We start from the raw sequence: 20,573 nt of genomic DNA, 5'->3' as shown, positions 1-20,573 counted from the left end.
TTGTGTACTCCATAGGCTGTATTGCTCTACTCCCAGCACGAATAGGGCCGTGTACCTAAGCTCTGAGGCTGCAAGCGAGCTCGGGCTTATCGTCACCTCCCCTCCTTTCAAACTCCATTCCCCCCCTCCCTTCACGTTCTCGAGCTTCATCCCTTCTTATTGGGCTCTAAGGCCTCCCTTCTATATTAACCCAACCAAACCGAGCCTCATGAAGTTGTTTCTGGAGTCTATCATTCTCTCCCACGATCTCCCCTACCGCTTCATATGCCCTATACCCGGTGACGCCCTCCCATACGCTCCGCGCGCCGATACCCGAGACTCGAACTCAAGAGGAAAGACCGTTTGTCCAATGGGTCACGATAACGGATTACTCCGGCGCTCGCAATGAGCCCTCCTTCTCCCAAGAAGAAAAACGGCGGCAATGGTTCTGGACAACGACAGATCCGCTTCGTCGCCACCGACGGCCAGCCGCAGACCAAGCGCCGCCGGGTCAACGCCGCGTATGTGGAGCGCGCTCTCTCCGTTTTATGTGTGGAGGGGCTAACGGGTTATCTCTACGTCTAGCTGCTTAACGTGTCGCCGGCGCAAGATTCGGTGCTCGGGAGAACAGCCAGGTAGGCAAACCCTGCGGAGTTCTCCGCATCGCCGAAACCCTTGACTGACGGGCTATTCGCAGTGTGCAAAACTTGCTCCGACTACAAGCATGTGTGCCTCGGTTATAGCGAATCCACCGCCCACCTGCGATCGCAATCCGATTCCAACTCGCGAGCGCCCGCTCCCCTCGCCGGCCAACATGATCCCAACAGCCAGGATAATTCACGGGCGGTGGAGAGCTCTTCTCCGGAGCCAGCACAGAGATCTCTTCCCCGATCGAAACCGGATAAATTCCCGCAAGTACCGAAGCAGTTCGAGAGCAAGGATGCCTCCTTGTCAAGAGATACGTCGGCGCGCACGAATAAGGAAACGGACTCCCAAGCTGCCGTCAATACTCCAGAAAGTAGTAAGATTCCGACAATGTAGCTCCCAGGCTTGCCGAATATCCATATCGCGATACTGACCGCGACTGTTCTGCTTAGGTCGCACTTCTTTGAGCTCCAGTAACCGCACCCATGTACCATATTTCAGATATTTTGGGCCCACGGCCATCGTGCCCGGGTTCAAGCAGATGGTTCGTATACCTGGCCGACACAAGCTCTACCTGCATTTTTCTGACCGAACCCCAAGGTTGTTCAAGTTCGAGGTTCACGAAAGAGCAATCCTTCGATGTCATCTGGTTGGTTTCCGCTATGATTAATTCTCTATCGTCTACTAATTGCCTTCATCTTCGTTATAGAGTCGCTTTCGCCGCTCCGAAGCCCCAGACCGTCCGATGCCCTTTCTGGCCCTCCGGTCACTACGACAGAACATCGTGACAGTCGCGAGTCGAACTCGATTCCATTTTACGACCGTGACGACACCCTCCCGGTTCCCAATTTAATTTCTCATCTGAGCGACCTTTTCTTTGCGCATCTCGGCTGCAGCTTTCCCTTTTTACAGCGTGAGCGATTTTTGCAGGATCTGAAGGAGAAAAAGCTCGACACCATGTTGGTAGACGCGGTTTGCGCCTTGGCTGCCAGATTTTCACCTCATCCTTTGCTGGGACCTGCTCAAGCGCCGCCCATCGATCACTCGCAGTTGCCGCCGGACCCAAAACTCTGGGACCGAGGTTTACCTTTTGCCCACCGAGCAACGAGTGCTCTAGTTGATTCTCTTTCGTGCCCAACACTCTCAGGTGTTCAGGCATGCCTTTTACTAGCATATGAGCAGTTTGGATCTAACCATGACAGCGGTCTTTGGATGTACCTCGGTATCTCTATTCGAATGGCTCAGGACCTCGGTTTACAAAAGTATCAAGGCTTAAAGCACCACTATGGCCAAAAGGGTGTAACGCCGAGTGAAGTGATGACCGGCCAGGCTGGAAAGTGGAGAGATGACCAGTATGACGATTTTGATGTGTACCAGAGTCCCAAAACTGTGCCGCCTATTCTTGACACCGAACGGGCAAGAGAACGAGAGCGAGTGGATACCTTCTGGAGCATCTTCTTTCTTGACCGAGTCATTTCTTCAGGTACAGGACGGCCTGTTACGCTGCGCGACGAAGACATTGAGCTATGCTTCCCTCTGCAATCGGAATCACAGCTACCGAATGGATGGCCCGCGCCATTTCCACCTCTCATTCGAATTATCCATCTATACGGGCGAGTTACAGATCTGATCAACGGCATTCAAGATGTCAATTATGTCACGCCAGATACACTCAAGAGACTGGCGAGTATGGAAAGCGATCTGACCGGTATCTATCAACGGTTGTCACCCAGGCTCCACTTCAACGCAGCAAACTTCCAAGCTTACGTCAAGGCCAAAGAAGGAACCAACTTCATCCTTTTGCACTTTTGGTTCCATACACTCATCGTGCTCCTCCACCAGCCGACTCTCTTACACTCCTTCGGTGGATCAATACAGCACCTCTATCCCAACAGTCGCGAATTATCGATGTCTTCGGCCAAAACCATCGCCGACATTCTCTCGTTCTCGGAGCTGGTAGATGGGAAGAGCTTCATTGGCAATCCATTCACCAGTCAACCCATGTACATTGCAGCATGCGCTTTTCTTATGGAGAGCGCATATTACTCGTCACCATCATCAAGTGGCACCTCTCCTCCGCCTCAACCACTCTTGTCAAATCAATCTAGTGGGTTTGTGATGCCCACCATGGAGTCATCGCATGGTTCAGAGCGAAAGTCCAATGCCAAGCACATTCTCCTCGCCTCTGCTGCCAAGGAGAACTATCAACGTTGCTATAAGGCTTTGAAGGCCCTTGATGCCTACTGGGAGGGTACCAGATACATCTTGACCGTGCTCGATCAAAAGGCCAAGGGTATTGTCGATCCACTGCTTTACACTGAAGAGGATATGGAAAATACGGCAGGCCTAGCTTCGGTACCGCAATTTGCACCTGCTGGGTGGTCCGGGTCCAAGATACCTGGGGATCCTGGTCAGAATTCTGAGCGGCCTCCAGGCGCGGCAGATATTCCACCGGATGGAAAGTGGTCACCCAGGATTGACCCAAGTCAGGGTAGGTTTATTTGTTTCCTCACATTTGAGCAATTCAGCTGACTCGCGTTCCTTTAATAGCGATTGGGTGGGCACTTACTGGAGCTACAAACTCATCGCAACCTAACTTGAGTTTACTCTATCAAATGCCTACCAGCACACAGACCGAGACCTCTCCCGACAAGCCGACCTATTCTTCACAATACAGCCACAGCTACCCATCTTTACCGGTGCAAGCCAATGCCGGGCAAAGCTCGAGCTCTTCCTTTCCTCAGACAATCTCTCACGATGAGAACCGGCCGTCCTCTCTTGCCCCTAAATACCCTGCTGCTGCTCCTTCCCGAACAATCAATCCCGAATCACCCTATTTCCTAGGGATGAGCGCTCCATATGCGGGATCAAGTTCACGCGCCAGAGCCCAGCCTTATAACCAAAATCTTTCATCGTCGAAAATGGACAGTCAACCTCCCACATATCATTACCCTGTATCATCAGCAGAGCAACCTGCAGCCGGTCGGATGGACTCTCAAGGTGAGATGCATCCCACCATGAATACCGGCAACAACGGCATGATGATCGAGAGCCACGACGTCGACATGAACTCTCTCCATCAACAAGATTCCTTCCCCTTCTCCAACGGCGAGATCCTTCCTTGGTTAGAGTATCTTCCACAGGATGTTCTCAGCTTCTTTGGCGAGCACCAAAATTACCCGCTCATGAGCCCTGACGATACCACGCCACGGCCGCCTTAGTAATGTTTGATTTCACTTCTCATACATATGTATTCTTTGGCAGGATTTTGCATTTGTGTTTATTGAGCGAGACTTTGTGCGTCCATTTTGCGCTTTGTTGTGATGTTGGGAATACTACTGGCGTTGAACGGTAGGGGTTTTTGAACAATTATAGATCGTTGTCTGCCTGGGCTTTGGGTTTCTGTCTTTGTACGTCTTCAGGATCGCATCGAATGCATATTATAACTCGATTATTGGAGAACCTCTTGTTCAAATTTGATGTGCAAATTAATTATTCGGAGACTATAGATACTTCTGACGTGTCGTGTACCGGTCGATCAACGGCGTGTTGCCCGGCAACGAGGGCGGTCAGCGACTGTCAACATGCGATAGACAGCACACCGCATTGTACATCACCAGCTACAAAAGCCCCCCATTCCGCTCCTCCATTCTGAGCTCCATGGCGAGACTGAATGACGAGGGTCAGCCAGACTCGGTAATTCATGTCTCCGACCATATGCTAAGCCCCCAGCCTCGTGCCCCTCCCGGCAAGGAGCATCTACTCACTTCCTTTGAGACATCCCACCTGCCAAACGAGAACGGATACACAATCGATGATGTTCAAATGACTATTCAAGACTATGAATACAGTTCCTCATCATCCTCAGCCCGACATTCGACGAGTGATATCTTCGGTCGCGAGATGGACGCCGAGCTGGATCAGATGAAGTCTCGGGCGTCGAGTAGCTCGTCTCTATCTTCCATTCCAGCTTCGGTGCTCATACATCCAAAAGCAATGGCTGGTATACCAGCACTTGATAGCAGCGCCGGGTATACCTTGGAAGAAGATGAGATGAGTTTCGGAGAATTCGAGGGACCACCGAAGTCGATACGAACCATCCGCCAGCGCGAGGCGGCATTTCGAAAGCCGAGTTCTGTGCGTGCTATGCAGATGCACACAGAAGACGAGGCAGATGACGACGAATACCTGACACCACCGAGACGCCGAGCAGGCATACGGTCACCGGGCACATCGCCGCTGAAACGATCGCCTTACTATTCGCCCAACGCTCCCCCGAACAAACCCCAGCCCAAGGTTCAAAAGGAATACCCGTTAGTTCTTTTGCACTGCAATCTGCTTGCACCGTCCCTTCCAGTCCCCGGTGCAGCGCTACCGCAGAACCAGAAACTCGTCGAGGAAACACTACCGCCGGAGTATTGGAAGCGATGGAGACGGTTGCAGGACAAGGTTGGATCTGGTGTACTACGCGATCGAGGAGTATTGATCTCCCACCCGGAGGATCTCTACGACATATTGGAAGAGCGGCTGCTAGAGAGTCTCGAATTACAACGCTCACGACTGCAGCAGGGCCACTTTGTTGGCCACGAAGAAAGCGGGCCCGGGTCTGAGGGTGAACTCTCTGATCAAGGAGAGAGCGAGACGGACGGCGAGCAAGATGAAGAATGCCCAGATTGTGGTGGGCGTGTCCGGCACGGTGATAGTAACCGGAAGTGGGAAATCAAAGTTTTTGCGGCGAACGGACTGATGCGCGCTGGGGCTTGGGCTGCTGCTTGGAAGGAAATGGAGAAAGTCGACGTTGAAGTTGGACTCTGGTTGCCATCTGATATACGGCGAGATCTGGAGAAAAGGCTTGCAGAAGAACACGCAGCCACCTCTGCCGAGGAACTGCTCGGCTCGCCGCTCATTCACCAGGCTACGCAGTTTGCTATGGATCCACGCCGGACGTCCATCCATACACATTCGAGGGCTGTCAGCGATGCAGTGTCCTTCCGGGCTAGTGTACCACCCTCGGTGGCTCCTTCAGCAAACCCAACAAATCCCGAAATGAACTTCTCGCAGGCTGGAAGAGAGAAACAACACGAAGTTGCCCTTCAGACCCTGTTGGTCAATTACATCCGTGTGCTTGCTAGTGACAGACGCAATGTCGCACTGGCTTTCATGAGTATATTGGTCATGTTCCTTGCTATTGGTTCATACCCTCAGCAGCTACCACTTCAGCCCTTTATGCACTCGCTTCCTCGTGAGATGGCAGAGTCTCCTGTGATCCTGACGGTGACTGACGCACCCTTTCTGTCCACTGCCACATCAAGTGCGTTGATGTTCGAGACCATTGGATTTCCTTTCGCCGCCTCCTCGATTATGGCAGCTGAGTCGGCTGTCTCAAGTTCGACTGAAGAACCTGCTTCAACATCAATCCTTGGAGAGCCTGAGGCACAACCGATTGAGCCCACCGAGTCCACCGAGCCTCTCGAGTCTGCTGCTCATGAGTCTGCTGAGACTGCCGAGCCTGAGACACAGACAACCGAGGCAGAAGCAACAATTCAATCTGTGCCCGAGCCAGATGCGACACTCATTTTTACAAACGAGGAGCTTGGTCCTGAAGTACCTCCGGTCATGGACGAAACTGAAGCTGAGCCAGTGAATGAATCCGTCGAAGACGAGCCGGAGCATATTCTGAATGTGAGAAGATAGACGAACACTTCTCAACACATCCCTTACGACTGGAACGACATGAGCTGAAATGTTTGAAATACTGTTGTTTTTCTTGTTTTTCTTTTCGCTTCTGCCATATATCTACCATCTGGGCGTACTTTCGATGTTATCCAGCCAGTTAGTCTCGTTTGATGTCAATTGATGATTATTTATCCTTGTCAACTGTATTATGTAATGAGTGATTACTCTCCGTTGGGACTTTTTTCGAGCATGATAGGTAGAAATCAGAAATTCCTCAATGTATTTTTGGGTTGAGATCCCTATACACAACTCAAGATAGAGTCCGTCGGCTTGCAAGGAGCATCTCCAAATGAGAAATAATAGGGTGGAGACTCGGAGATGGAAGAAAGGGAGTATCGTCGGAGAGATGAGCCGCGTAGGGAGACGACTCGTGAGACGATTCGTGAGACGACTCGCGAGACGACCCACAGTAAAGCGCAGATGCCGATCAGCGGTGAGAACTACTAATATCAGACTAGTAATCAAAGGCCAACCAACCAGCGGTTCCGCGGTATCCACTGGGCTGCTGGGGTGTGGGCAAGTGGGGGCTTAGTTTATTATGGAGGGAGGGGCTTGGACGGTCGCGTTCAACTTTTACCAACCCAAAATACCCTTGGCCGCAGATAATGAATGAGAGTACTGAATGACCTTCGCATTTCAATTGGCCAAAACGAATGGAGGAACGCCCCCGAACGATGCAAGGACCCAGAGCTCCAGAGATCGCCTAGCGTTTCTCCGTCCATCTTGTTTGAGCAACCGGGGTTATTATAGGTGTGCGAGGGTATCCTCAAGTATCTTCAAGTCTCGTCCGTGTAAACCCGATATAAAAACCCAAGATGGCCGCTTGTCAAGTGCACAACTTCACCACCATCTCAAGTTTTCTTCCGTATCATTGTTCTTGGTATACATTTAAAGCCCTGATTTTGCCTTTCAACATTGTTCTTTCGACATGGCACCTCCCTCCCATCAAATAAACAGGAGTATCCAGAGCTCCCAGGCTAAGCATTGCAGCATCCATCACCATGTCGCTGGCTGCTCGGGATACCTCCAGATGCAAGACGGTCAAGGGCCTTCCGCTTCGCGTACTTCGGAGCAGATTCAACAACCCACATTCCCTGTTCATCCTGCTTGCACCGAGCCCCTCCCAGGGGAGATTAACCCTATGGACACCGTTCCCCCTGCCTGCGTTCAATACCACTCGACTGGTATGCCTATCGGGATTCACAGGGACCTGGTACAATGCAATGGATGGACAGACTATCAGGGCTTTTCATCAACCGACCTTTACTCCTATTCCCCTACGGTGGGGGTTTCCATAGAGGAATCTGCTATCAATTATGCAAACGCTGAATATATCGCTACCGAAGTCGCAACTGCCTACAGGGGCCATCATAAAGCTATTGACAGGTAAGGTCTTGGTCTCTAGACTCACTATGACTTATCTAACTATCGTAGGGGTAACTACTCTGGTCCCCTATCCTGCGGATGGAAGGGATGTACCTATGCCGACCCGTTCGCTAGTCTGTCCTGTCTATGGAGGCATATACAATCCATGCATATTTCTCCGGAAGAATATATGTGCCCTCACTGTTTCCGGACCTACGGCCTTAGTCGAGAGGAAAAGTACAAATTACATTTGCGCGGGGTTCACTCCGACCACAGTGCATGGAAAAGATAACATTCTCTCTCTTCTTCTCTCTTGTCTTCTCTCCCCTACGAAAGAACCTTTGTTAGAATCCGGAGATATTTTGCAGTGGTCATCTTATGGGAGGGTTCAGATAAAGGATGTATAGAGAGTGACGTGGGACTTGCCACTTGCCCCAGGGGGTGCATCTGTTCGCTTAGGATTTATATTCGAATAAATATCACGCATGTAGCTAAAGAATATCGCCAAAATTCAGTCTCTGTTGTAAATGATACAGAGTGTTCATATGTGGCCAGTTGCCATATCAAAAAACGAGAAAAGAAACAAATCAATTTGAGTGTTGAGGTCCACGGCGGCACCTACGATAGGAATCCTCACCCGCCTAAGAAAACCGGAGTACATAGAGCTACCTAGGTACTCAATTTTCCAAACCTATGAAAAGCAATATTCCTCAAAATCCAGACCTATCCCCTTGATAATTAGGGGGAATGGTAGGCCAGACATCAACCCCGTCCAAAAGCGCCAATGCCATCCCCCCACTTTGATGCACTTGAATATGGCAATGCATCAAAAATGCCCCAGGATTCACAACATGGTACCGAATAACCGACCACGCTGGCCCCCTCACAGCTGCAGGCGTCGACGTTGTATCTTTGTACGGCGGATTAACCAAATTGAATGAGCCCGGTATAGCTTGCATTGCCTCTGCGACGGAGGGCCAGGTGAACGTGCCGTTCCCCTGTCCGATGAGGAAATGTTTATTTGAGTGTTTGTGGATTGGATGAGAGGGTTGGATGGGTGCGTTGACTTGTATCACGAGATCGACCCAGGTATTATTTTTCGTGCGGATGACGAGATCGCTGGGTATGGCGTTCTGGTTGAATAGCAAGGGTTGCGACTCTTCGAGTTCTAGGCCGAAACTACTGTTTCCTAGTGTCCAGCGGTAGGATGCATTATAGTGGCCGATGGTTAGGAAGTAGGTAGCGTCGGCGGTCGCGCCGGGTGTGACCACTGGGAAGGGTATGACGGATGTGTCGTTGAGGAAGATTGTGTTGGCAGTAGCGTTGCCGCCAGTCAAGGTGATCCACGGGTTTGATGCACGTTTGAGCTGGGGCGTGGCGTTGTAGCGGAGGATTGCGGTTGTATTTAGGATCTGTTGTGCGCTGCCGCTGACCATGCGGATTGTGTAATCTCCGGCAGGTTTGTTCAGGGGGACGAGAACCGAGTAGCGGTTTGAATTGGGGATGTTAATGGCGTTGATTCGTACGGGCTGCACGTAGCGGCCATCGATGGCGTATACCCACATGTCATGCTCGTCGACCGAGAATGTCAGGTGTAGAAGGCCGGCGGCGCTGATCAGATCCCAGCTCACGTATTGTGCTGACGAGTTGATCGTGAAGAGTTCCTGGGGGCCGCGAGAAGGGGTGCAGCCAGAAAACATGGTCGGTGGCAGGGCGCTATAGTTATGGGGGAAGTTGCCTTGAGCCGCAGTGAGATTTGCTGGGAAGCATCTGGGATCTGGTCAGTATGCTATTTTCAGCAATTAATGGATGAAGGTGCTATTCTCACGCGATATCAGTGAGTGTTTCATTCCCCAGGACTGCTTTTTGATTTGGCGTTGTCAAGCTATTAATCTGAGCTCGCGAGAAACAAGTTACAGACCCCTTCCCGTTTATCAAAAGTGCATTGGCACAGTAAGAATCAACGCCTGAAGCTTCCTCGGCAACCCATATTTGCTCTGAGGTCAAAAGTCGCCACTCCGAGAGGACGACTGGCGAAGTATTCTGCTCTGCAGTACGGATGGCCTGAAGCTGTGCCGTATTGCTCGTAATGAAACCGAATGGCTTTGCTTCAAAGCTCGAGGGTGAAATATAGATAGGACCGTACAGTCCATCTTCCAGCTGTCCGCGGTGGTGAGCGTGATAGAAGTATGAGCCATACTGGTCAGCCGTCCAGCGGTAAAGAAATGAGCGGCCTTCTTGAATTGGTACTTGTGAGACGCCTGGGACTCCATCAGACCAAGGGGTTCTAAATTGCTCAATTCCTAGAGAGCCATACTTTAGCAGCGAACTTTTTCCCAGTTTGTATAAAGCGCTCACCATGAAAGTGAACCGTCACATTAAACGGGCATCGATTTATCACTTTGAAATTAACATTATCCCCTTGGTTTAACCACAATGTAGGTCCAGGGTATTGACCATTGGTAAGAATAATCGGTCTGGAAACCCCTGCGATGGTTCTGTTGGCCCAAGTCAAGACGGCAGTGACTTGGACATTGCCAGCGTGCACCCACTGAGAGAAACACAATACCAGCAGCGACCAGCCACCGAGAGAAAGCGTCATGATGACAAGATCAAATTCAATTGAAATATAGTTGAAATGCTCTGTTGCACGACCTCGCCATGGAATCTTCTATCTCTTATATACAAGCCCGTCGACCGAACGTGGTCTGTGCATGAATCTGGATTCCAACCGGAAACATCATCTGCGTCTTAATTTCTTAGCTTAGCAGAGTTGGCATATAGCAGTGATTCTGCTTGCGATATTGCCCACAATCAGGAAGAATAGAAACTGCTTCCGAAGTTGTCGCGCGGGCACCATGGGTTCTCGCAGAACCTCGCATACAGGACGGAGGGGCTAACCAATTCATCCGACAAAGAGTAAACTTCAATATAGGATGCCAGGATTTTGGATCTTGATATGTAAGAAGCCAATCGGATCAAAGGGTGTTTTCGTGGCGTCAGCACGGGACCTCGCTTTTCCTCGCGGAGATCTCAATCTGGATAAAGAGCAACCGAGCAACCCATCACGAAAGAAGGGGCCAAGATCACGGGCGAAAGTGAGGCCGATGGGCAATTTGCTGGCTTTGACAGGCTCTGTCCTGCGCATTGATGGTGGCTGAGTCCTGCAGTCGGGGAAGCGAATCACTAGCAGACCTGTCGGAGTAGGTTCCCTCGGATGGCGTAAGTGGACGTACTGGAGGCAATCAGACTTGAAGAATAAAGAGGTACCTGAACCATGGAGGTGCCTGAGCCAGGCAAGGTGTCTCGGCGTTCTGCGTGTCAGACAATTGCGAACCAAGATGCTGGGTTTGGGCCAAAGAAAATGGCGGTCTCGATCAGCATCGGGTGTGAGTCAACCAGTAACCGCGAAGACAAATTCGGTCCAACCGCCATTTCTTGAGCAACTGTCTCCACGTGTATTGGTAAATCAGGCACGCAATCCATAGGGCAGTTTTAAAAGGGAATACCAAAAGGCGCAAGAGGTGGAAGGCGTGTGGGAGGCCAATTCCAAATCCAACCACCCACCATGAGGATGAGGTGTGGCAGATCGAGGGGCAAAAGAGACAAATTTCAAATTAATTTCTAATGTCATGACTGGAATCCCGATTACCATGCTAATTATCCCAAATACCAAATGAAATCGTAAAGACATAAAACTTTTACCGGCCAAGTTGCGACCCGCATGCACCGCAAAAGTCATCGCAGAAATCAATATTTACCAGGACTGTCTTGGAATGCAGGCATACCACCCTGTGAAGTATCTGACGCAGGAGTGTGATTTCCTTGCGAAAATTTCATGGCAATTGGGCCCGAGCCAGGCACACCCATCATCGGCTGAGACTGTGACGGATCCAACCACGGCTGCTTCCCAGTGTTCTGAAATTCACCAGCTCCACCCAACGATACAGCTTCCATGTCGGGTGGAGTGAGTTCACTGTAGCTGTCGTTCAGTCGTTGCAGGAACGCTGGGTCAAATCCCATCTGCACCAGCGGATCAGCTGGCCCCTCTGCTGGAGCAGAAGAGGACGAAGCGTTGCCTGTGAGGCTGCTGCCCCAATCAGAGGCGAACGCCGGCATCCCAGTTGACATCATCCCTGTACTTCCAGCATAACTTCCTGAAAGACTGGCCTGTCCACTGGCTGCAGCAGAGGAGAAGCCTGTACCAGGAATGGCCGGGCTTCGTATACCAGGACTGGATACTGCGGGACTTGGAAGGGCACCTGGACATACCGCCCTCGCCAGTATGTTGGTTTCGCGGGGAGGGGCACGCAAGCCACCGTGAGCAGCAAAGGGGGGTTGCAGGCCAAGGTCCGCAAGCTGGATACTGTCATTTTGCACGGCGGTATCCATGCCGTTATCTCGCTTCAAGATACTCAGCCAGATAGGATGATCTGCACAGGTCTGGTTCCAGGGGTCATCACAGCCGTAGATGACTCGACGGGCCTCAGCCTGTATCATCTGGTCTGTCGGGGTGATTCCCTGTGTGGCTTGGCTTTGAATAAAAATACTAAGCTCACGGGAAAGGCGAAGATAGCAATTGGCGTCATTAGGGACGGGAAGCGACGGTGTGTTGTCATCCCCTTGGGCTTGGACGGTGGTCCAAGGATCGGGAGACCTCCACTCGTAGTCGATCATATAAGGCGGGATTGCATTCTCGACTCGATCTTGGATATGGGCGTCAAATCCCCAATCTCCTTGCCATTGAGACATGCTGGCCCCATTCTTGAAGTGACCGGCGAGGTGATCCACTCGGTCCTTCCAAGTGTGCAAGGCAGAGCCGCAGAACCCACAGCGAGAATTGATTTCTGTGATACTGCTTTGCCACTTATCCATGCAACGTTGGAACTTGGCATCGTGCATCAATCGAAGATGCTGGTTGAGATGGTCCTTCCGATAGAAAGTTCTCTCCTTGATGGACTTCTCTTGGCAGCTAATGTAGTTGTGGGTTTCCAGGTGACCCCTATCTGGGTCAGCTGCCGAGCAGAAGACGCAACGAAGTATACCATTCTCCTCGGTGACACCGCCATGAGGAGAACAAGTCCACGCGTCGAGGATGAGGTGCATGGATTTTTCATGGCGTTGCCAATCGTACTTGGCGGCGAAAGAGTCAGTACAGAAGGTACACTGGAATGGACGAACCGCCCGAGCCTTCTGTTGATTGAAAGAGTTGACAGGCACCGAGGCCTTGCGGCGACGACGACGTTCTTTGCGATCCATTGAGCCAAAAGACCCCAGGGAGGATCGATGAGAAAAGGCAGAAGCAAAAGAAAGGTCAGAGCGAGATGACCGACTGGTATCCAAACTACTGCCCGAGGCATCATATCTTTTATGTTCTGAGCTTGCGTGGCTTGACTCATTTGTACTGGAGCCCGGCCGGTGGCGCACGTGACCAGACGGGGTCAGCCGTTGACGCGAGGGATCGAATGGAGGATTGGCCAGCGAACGCTTAATATCGCTGATGGCGGCAGGTTCGTTCTCGGGAGGAGAGTACTTCCATCGCTCAATAGGAGTCATGAGAGACAGGTCTTTGGGTTGCGACCCGGGAATCTCAATCGCTTCCGACACGGGCGACTCAATGCCGCTAGCGGGACGAACTTTGCCGCGTCGTCGGGCGTTGGCGAGCCAGTTGGAAATTTGTGTCCTGTTCAAGCCTGTGCTTTGCTTCAACTGGTCCTTTTCCGTCTCGTTGGGATAGGGATTTTCGTTATGATCGCGGAGCCAGCCCTTGAGAATGTTGACGGCCCTGCGTGAGAATCGAGCGTTGCTCTTGCGAGAGCGCCCATCTGTATCGTCACCAAAGGTGCCGTAGGAGACCGACTTCAAAGCCCGCTTCCCAGTCAAGCTTCCCGTAGGGATGTATGCGTTCTCGGTCACAGGATGTAATGTCTGAAGAAATCTACCCGGGACTTTGGCATGAGTGAAACTGCATTCACGCCAGAGTGAAATACAACAGGTACACCCGTTGTTCATCACTCCTCGCTTTGCAACAAAACAGTCAAGGCCCATGTGCCGACAGAAATCACAGGGTTCCTGCGCACGGAACATGGGGTAGGGCCCGGTGTCTTGATCGAGGCCGACGAAGGTCTCCCCGATGTTCTGTTCGGCCGTTTCCGGAGCCAGCGGGTCATCGGGGAATTCTAACGGCTGATCTTGGAGCAGCGAGTTGAAATTGGCTGCCCGTTCCTCTGCTTCGTCGTTTTCAAAGTCAACCGATGCGACATCGTCACTTTGGTGATTGGACTCGTGAGCGGACGCAGCGCCTTCAAAGTCGAAATATTCCATAAGGTGCTGAAGGACACCCGTTAGATTCAAATGGAATCGGCACAGAGAAGTATTTCCACTCGTTCGGAAGAAACAAGTGAGAAGACAGTGGAAGGGTTTAAAGAAAGAGTCGGTCTAAGAGGCGGTCTCCCAGGTCCGGGGTAGAGGGACTGGGTGAATAATCGGTTCGGGGTGGAGCAAAGCAACCTTGGAACCTCCACTAGGTGCCGCTAAGATGTTGGTCTCGCCGGTAAATCGGGCCCTCTAGTGGCCTCGGATTCTTCCCAATGGCAGCTTACGGTGGCCCGTCGCCGATCAAGATAAGCAAAATCAGTCATTGCAGAATGTCATGTGTAGGCTCTAAAGACTCGTATCCGCATCATGGAGTCAATTCGGCGAAGCCGATCAAACAGAACGACGTCAGTGGGGACTGGGCGAACCACGGTGAATTGGGGTCCGGAGAACAGGGACGAGGCCCGCGGATGATCAGAAGACGTTGCACGCCCTTCGGATGTCAGCGCCAAGCCTATTCGGGACAAGAGCCGTCCGGGCGGGGCAGTCCGCCCTTTCCCGATCAGGAAGGAATGATTCACACTGCCCGCGATATCGGAGTATCGGCGTCTAGCTTTGATCTTGGAAACGTGTCAGGATTTTGGTGCATGCATTTGTCCAGAGCTTTACCTCTCACGTATCTCTCACTTCTCTCTCACTTCCGTATTGAATATGCCTTCTTTCTCTACCAAACCTACATAGCCTTGGCTACTAGGCCTACCCCTCACTTCATAACACCGTCGAGATTAGAGAAAAAAGGTCATCTTTCTATCTAAAAGTAGAGGTCATAACCCAGGTTGAACTAAAACAAGAGCTTTCGCTTCAATTTACCTCCTACTACCCTTTTTCTCTTATAAAGGGCAGACTAGGGAGATTGCTTTCTATATTATTTATCTTATGTCGCTTTAATACCTTAGCTATTACACTGTAGTAGTAGCTGATCTCCGGAGGATAGTTGGATTAAATATCTGCTGTATAGGAACCTAGGCCATTTATTTTTCTCTATCTCACCTACTATACCCCCGACAAAACATCGATACAATCATCGTACCTCTTCATTCTCTGCTTCTTGACTTTAAGAAAATCCCCAACCATAAAACCCCGAAACTTTAGAAACCCTGTGCCTCCCAGATCCGGCTCGTAATATCTTTCAGCTCATTATCTGCCAACTGGATGTTCCTCTCCGCTGGGCATGATATTGGCCGTTGAAATAAGAGGTCGAATGGAATGGTCATCGGAGATCCAGAGAGTGTAATATGGTCGCCTGAATTCTTAGAGACCGTGATATGTTGAGTCCGATGAGACCGCTGGTTCACCCGCTCTAACGTATCGAAAGTGACCATAGGGGTGTTTCTGCTGACCTTAAGCGTCAATGCCATGTTGGCATTTCCTTCGTTTGGGTTTAGCCAGAAATCTACATCTCGCTTCAGCTTTTCTTGGGTCTCCGAGATAGCAACCTCTAGAGCGACAGAGAGCCTTCCGGCAAAAGGTGGTGGCCTTCTAGGACCCCATCCGTAGTCTGCTTCCTTGCCCCTACTATCAGCTTTGGTTGATGGTCCCACGAAGGTTTGGATGACTTCACCGAGTCCCATCGAATGCACCTGGAGCGTTATTGCGTTACTGAGGGCGACGGTGGCTGCACCATGCTCTGGGGTGCTCATTTTGACCAAGAGTAGGCCCTTGCTTGTGTCAAAATAAGACATACCACGTTGAAAATAACAGGTCTCGGGATCAAAAAAATCGTGTTCGAGGTCGATGGGGTCGATACAGAAGAGGATGTACTCGGGTTACTCTTCTGGTGTGAAATTTTCTTCACTCGAAGCTTGAAGATTGCGGGTTGAACGTTGGAGATGGTCAGGTTGAGGGGAGCGATGAGGATGGTCAGGTTGGAATGACCGTTGTTGGCGGCCGAATTCAAGTTCGAAGATCCGACAGAAATGATGCCTCCCCTGATAGTGGTACCTCCTGATCGATGGAGGTAAACCCTCCAAGTAGCCATCTTCAGCATGTCGAGCAAGGCAATAATCGGATTCAGTCATTTCTTATGAAACATTCGTTGACAACGTATCGAGAATATAGTAGTGATTAATAGTGTCGAACAGGGATTCATTCTGCCGACCATGAGAGGAATAAATTGGTTGTAGAGATCAAGAGAAGCTTATAAGCGTTGGGAAGAATTCAATAATCATCATTATGAGCGCATTGGGAAGTCACCTACGAAGGAACATATATACCAAAACTTTGGAAAATTTCCCTCCTCATCCAATGGATCCAGGAGTATTGGGATGGCATGCGCGACCCGCTTGGGAATTACGTTAAGTATCACGAAGTTATGTTGTTCGCAATTGAACTAGGGTGTTGATTCTCATTGGGGTCAATTGTGCTGAGAACGTCATGGCCTCCTTGCGGGGGATATAGACGGCCCGCCTGCGTCTTCTATTTTTGTCTTACCCCACGTCTTCGTACTCCAGCTTTCTTTTGCGTCGCCATGTCTTGCATGATTTCGTTGAACTTGCTGGATTCCGCAACAGAAATGGAGAAACCGGCACACCCCTTACATGAAGCTTGGTTGTTTCTCTGGCTGGAATGATCCGTCTACATGTGCGGGCTATTCGTATGCGGAAGGAGCTGACCCCAGAGTTTACTGCAAGTGGTATGAAAGTTGAAGCGGAAGGTTGTCGTAGCGATTGAAGGACTTTTTGTTCATGTATTGGCCTGGGCAGCAAGATTATCGCGAGTCGGTCCATTGCTACTTTGCCGCTCATAATTCGTAAACCCTAATAGCTCAGCTGGAATGAAGTGGTAGGATTCAAGCGGTTATCCGGATCAGTGGATAGGAGGGTGGTAATTGATCAAGAATTTACTGCAACGCACGCATGTGAGGTTGACTGCAGCTTGCTTTGATACACTTTATGCCGACAGGGGGCTGAAACAGAAAGAGCCCTAAAGTGAATTACAAAAGCAGGATAGGAGGAGCCTGTAGACAAGATTAGGAAAAGCTGAAGAAACTAGAAGTCATCCTCAAGCAGTCAACTCGGTTATCCTGGGGCAGCTCGGAAACGCATGTCGAAAGTCGTTTCTTCTTCTCTTCGACTTCCACGTCAAGTACTTGATGACGATCGCAACGAGTTCCATCATGGTCTGCTGTGACTTCCTGCAGTTCTTGTTAGTCACTATGCAGACATTCTTCGGCGTAGATACAAGTGGTACATCCTCGTACATGGGACCTGTGTAAACTATAATTCTGCGTCGCTCCACCAGGAAAAACGCGATTCCTATGAGAACCTTGCAAAAGCAATACAAAATTTCCACTACACTCGATATAGATACAGCCAAGAGAGGGGTATTCATGAGAACTATCCTCCATAATCCTCCTCAACCCTTCTCTGGCACTGGGCGTGTGACTAGCCACCTCTCCTCCGATGTGATCAATCCTCGTTCCCGGCCTGCGCGAATCAGCATTTTTTGGTGGCCGTAGGATTTGAGTTCACTTCAGTTTAACATAGACGTGGGTAAGGCCCCAATCTACTAGACGTCTCTTCATTGCCGATGTCTCGGTATTGACCATGTCGGCGGTTGGGAGCATAGTTTTCTTTTCTGTAATTACTTACACATTGTGCCTGATATGTAAATAACCCATAAAGTTGAAGCAATAACTAGGTGGGCCTCTGCAGTTCCACTCGTCCGCCACCCCGCAATTTGTGACGATATCTGCAGGAAACAATGACCCACTGTTGATCATAATGGCTGGGGTTCTGTGGAGCCCGGCGGGGAGCACATGTATCCCGAACCCCTAAGCTTACCACTTTTCGATGTTGAGAATGCGATTGAGCTGAACTGCCTCGGCATGAATAAATTATGATTTACGCTATTGGGGTAATTATTAGACTGAGTTAGGCCACCTCCCTAGTCTGGCTTAGGGCGGACATCCCCAGCCAATATTAATGGCTTCCACGCCACTTCAGAGACGGGCCAGAAACGCCCCCCACAGACCCTTGAGGGGTTCGCACTAGTATCGTTACCTGTAGCTTTCGATAGGCCCTGCGAAGCCCAGAACAAGAACTGCACCGACGATCGTTCACTAATTGCCGGGCACGTCCCCATATTCACCACGTTGGTAACATGTTGTCTAGTCGTCGGAGACTGATTGTCTGTGGGGAAATTGCTTTCTTTAAGACACTTATATAGCCTGCACAGGGTGTAACTATATAACTACTATGCTTCGCCCACCTGCAACATTGACAATTGGTTCGTTCGCTTGTTCTTAGTCTCATCGAACCATGCTGCTTCCTTCTCTCGTTGTCGGGCTCCTAGCAGCCTCGGCCTCGCTCGTCAAAGCAGTCGAACTCACGGGCTACGAGTATGTCGTCGTCGGCTCAGGGGCCGGCGGCGGTCCTGTCGCCGCTCGTCTGGCCATGGCTGGCCACAAGACACTTCTGATTGAAGCCGGCGACGACCAAGGCCAAAACGTGAACTACAGCGTCCCTGCGTACTCGGCCAAAGCTTCCGAGGACCCGGCGTTGTCGTGGAACTTTTTCGTTCATCACTATGCCGACGACGAGCGCCAGGCACTCGATTATAAGACGACCTATGAAACTCCTGATGGAACTGAGTATACGGGTCTTAACCCACCTCCAGGCTCGACACTGAAGGGGACGCTGTATCCGCGAACGGGTGCATTGGGTGGCTGCACTGCGCACAATGCCCTCGTTGCCATCTACCCGTTCGAATCGGATTTTGAATACGTCGCTTCCCTCACGGGCGATGGATCCTGGGCCCCCGATAACATGCGCAAGTACTTTGTCAACGCAGAGCGGAACCGCTATCTTGCTCTGAGCCCGGGACATGGCTATAACGGCTGGCTGCAGACCGAAGAAGCGCCGCTCTCCCTCGTGCTCGAGGATACGCAGCTGCTCAGCATGATCACTGGCGGCCTCTGGGCGCTGGGTAATTGGACCCGGGGTGTCTTTAATCTGGCTACCCTGGCTGCGGGCGATGCTAACGCCGACTCGCTGGCCCGCGACCAGAACCCGGGATACTATCAGATCCCTATCTCGACCAAGGACAGTGTGCGTGTCGGGTCGAGGGACTTTGTCGTTGATGTGCGTGATGCGAAAAATGCAGATGGTAGCAAGAAATACCCGCTTGATGTGCGTACAAACTGTTTTGCAACCAAGATTCTCTTTGACAACTCTACGAGCCCGCCCCGTGCAACGGGCGTCGAGTTCCTCGATGGACAGTACCTGTTCAAGGCTAGCCCCCGATCTGGAAAGACGAGTGGTATCCCAGGCAGCGTGACCGCATCCCGCGAAGTGATTGCTGCCGGCGGCGTATACAACTCTCCGCTGTTGCTAAAGCACAGCGGTGTTGGTCCCAGAGCGGAACTCGAGGAATTTGGCATACCTGTCGTGGCAGATCTTCCCGGCGTTGGCTCAAACCTACAAGACCACTACGAAATCTCTGTGATAGTCACTGTCCCGAAAAACTTCACTCTGCTTGATGGCTGTACCTTCAGTTCCCATGAGAGCACAGATGCATGTCTGAGGCGCTGGGAGAACCCCATTCTTGGAAACCGAGGCACGTACGCCTCGGATGGCTTTGCATCCACCATGTTCTTCAAGAGCTCCACGACGCCAGACGACAACTGGGATGTCTTTGTCTTCGGAGGACCTGTCGGTTTCCGTGGATACTACCCCGACTACAGTGTCAATATCACCGCAGCCCACGATGTCTGGAGCTGGGCTATCTTAAAAGCTCACCCGCGCAATACAGCCGGGACGGTCTCTCTGCTCTCGGCGGATCCCCTTGATGTCCCACAAATTGTTTTCAACTACTTCGATACTGGCAGTGGTGATTATAGCGCTGACCTCGAGGCTCTTTACGAGGCGGTCAACCTCGCTCGGGAGGCCAATGCACGCCAACTGCTTCAAGTTGAAGAGATCCTGCCTGGCGCGGGTACCAAATCTGAGGAGGATATCAAAAACTACGCCAAGAACACGGCCTGGGGTCACCACGCCTCGTGCACATGTCCAATCGGTGCTGACGGTGACCCGATGGCCGTTCTGGACTCGAAGTTCCAGGTTCGTGGTGTGAAGGGTCTGCGTGTAGTTGATGCTTCCGTCTACCCTCGTATCCCGGGAACTTTCACGGCTGTTTCGACTTATATGGTTGGCGAGAAGGCTGCTGATATTATTCTAGAGCAATTTGGGCAGACTTCGCTCACTGATCAAAGCCTGGATAGCTTGGGTGGTCTTCTCTAGATCTTTTGAAGCATGTATCCTTAATGAATTGTCAAGTTCCTCTTCAATGGATGAGATTTTTTGAGATTTTTTGCTACCTGAACGTATAATGATTGTTATCCCTTGGTATATAAGAAATTTGTTTGTCAATATATTATGAGAAATATTGACAGCCAAAACATACATAAGTACCTAAGAGGATGTTAGCTCGTCCACGCCCCATTTCCATGCTGGGCTTGGCCATCCTCTTAATTC

At 51.0% G+C, this 20,573-nt stretch overlaps 6 protein-coding genes across 6 annotated transcripts; 3 read left to right on the top strand and 3 right to left on the bottom strand.

The window, feature by feature from the left end:
- Nucleotides 1-384: 384 nt before the first annotated feature.
- Nucleotides 385-3,845, top strand: N7498_005783 (Zn(II)2Cys6 transcription factor; the record flags this gene model as incomplete). The annotated part of the gene is made up of 7 exons (XM_058452845.1): nt 385-500; nt 565-614; nt 677-1,000; nt 1,077-1,168; nt 1,225-1,273; nt 1,334-3,115; nt 3,175-3,845. 7 exons carry the CDS (start codon nt 385-387, stop codon nt 3,843-3,845), a joined length of 3,084 nt encoding a protein of 1,027 aa, XP_058309383.1.
- A 439-nt stretch (nt 3,846-4,284) lies between these two features.
- N7498_005782 (uncharacterized protein) lies at nt 4,285-6,318 on the top strand (the record flags this gene model as incomplete). Its single annotated transcript, XM_058452844.1, has 1 exon — nt 4,285-6,318. One exon carries the CDS (start codon nt 4,285-4,287, stop codon nt 6,316-6,318), a length of 2,034 nt encoding a protein of 677 aa, XP_058309382.1.
- A 2,117-nt stretch (nt 6,319-8,435) lies between these two features.
- Nucleotides 8,436-10,327, bottom strand: N7498_005781 (uncharacterized protein; the record flags this gene model as incomplete). Its single annotated transcript, XM_058452843.1, has 3 exons — nt 8,436-9,495; nt 9,554-10,028; nt 10,084-10,327. 3 exons carry the CDS (start codon nt 10,325-10,327, stop codon nt 8,436-8,438), a joined length of 1,779 nt encoding a protein of 592 aa, XP_058309381.1.
- A 1,148-nt stretch (nt 10,328-11,475) lies between these two features.
- On the bottom strand, nt 11,476-14,049 carry N7498_005780 (putative homeobox and C2H2 transcription factor; the record flags this gene model as incomplete). Its single annotated transcript, XM_058452842.1, has 1 exon — nt 11,476-14,049. The coding sequence occupies one exon, from the start codon at nt 14,047-14,049 to the stop codon at nt 11,476-11,478; it is 2,574 nt and encodes an 857-aa protein (XP_058309380.1).
- Nucleotides 14,050-15,188: 1,139 nt separating this feature from the next.
- Nucleotides 15,189-15,740, bottom strand: N7498_005779 (uncharacterized protein; the record flags this gene model as incomplete). Its single annotated transcript, XM_058452841.1, has 1 exon — nt 15,189-15,740. One exon carries the CDS (start codon nt 15,738-15,740, stop codon nt 15,189-15,191), a length of 552 nt encoding a protein of 183 aa, XP_058309379.1.
- A 2,619-nt stretch (nt 15,741-18,359) lies between these two features.
- N7498_005778 (GMC family oxidoreductase) lies at nt 18,360-20,339 on the top strand (the record flags this gene model as incomplete). The annotated part of the gene is made up of 1 exon (XM_058452840.1): nt 18,360-20,339. One exon carries the CDS (start codon nt 18,360-18,362, stop codon nt 20,337-20,339), a length of 1,980 nt encoding a protein of 659 aa, XP_058309378.1.
- Between the last annotated feature and the right edge of the window lie 234 nt (nt 20,340-20,573).

Source organism: Penicillium cinerascens (genome assembly GCF_028974065.1).
Source record: "Penicillium cinerascens strain IBT 15544 chromosome Unknown contig_5_segment0_segment0, whole genome shotgun sequence".
NCBI classification, from domain to species: domain Eukaryota; kingdom Fungi; phylum Ascomycota; class Eurotiomycetes; order Eurotiales; family Aspergillaceae; genus Penicillium; species Penicillium cinerascens.
Note: the sequence above shows the minus strand (reverse complement) of the source record. Positions and strands in the feature narration are given on the sequence as shown.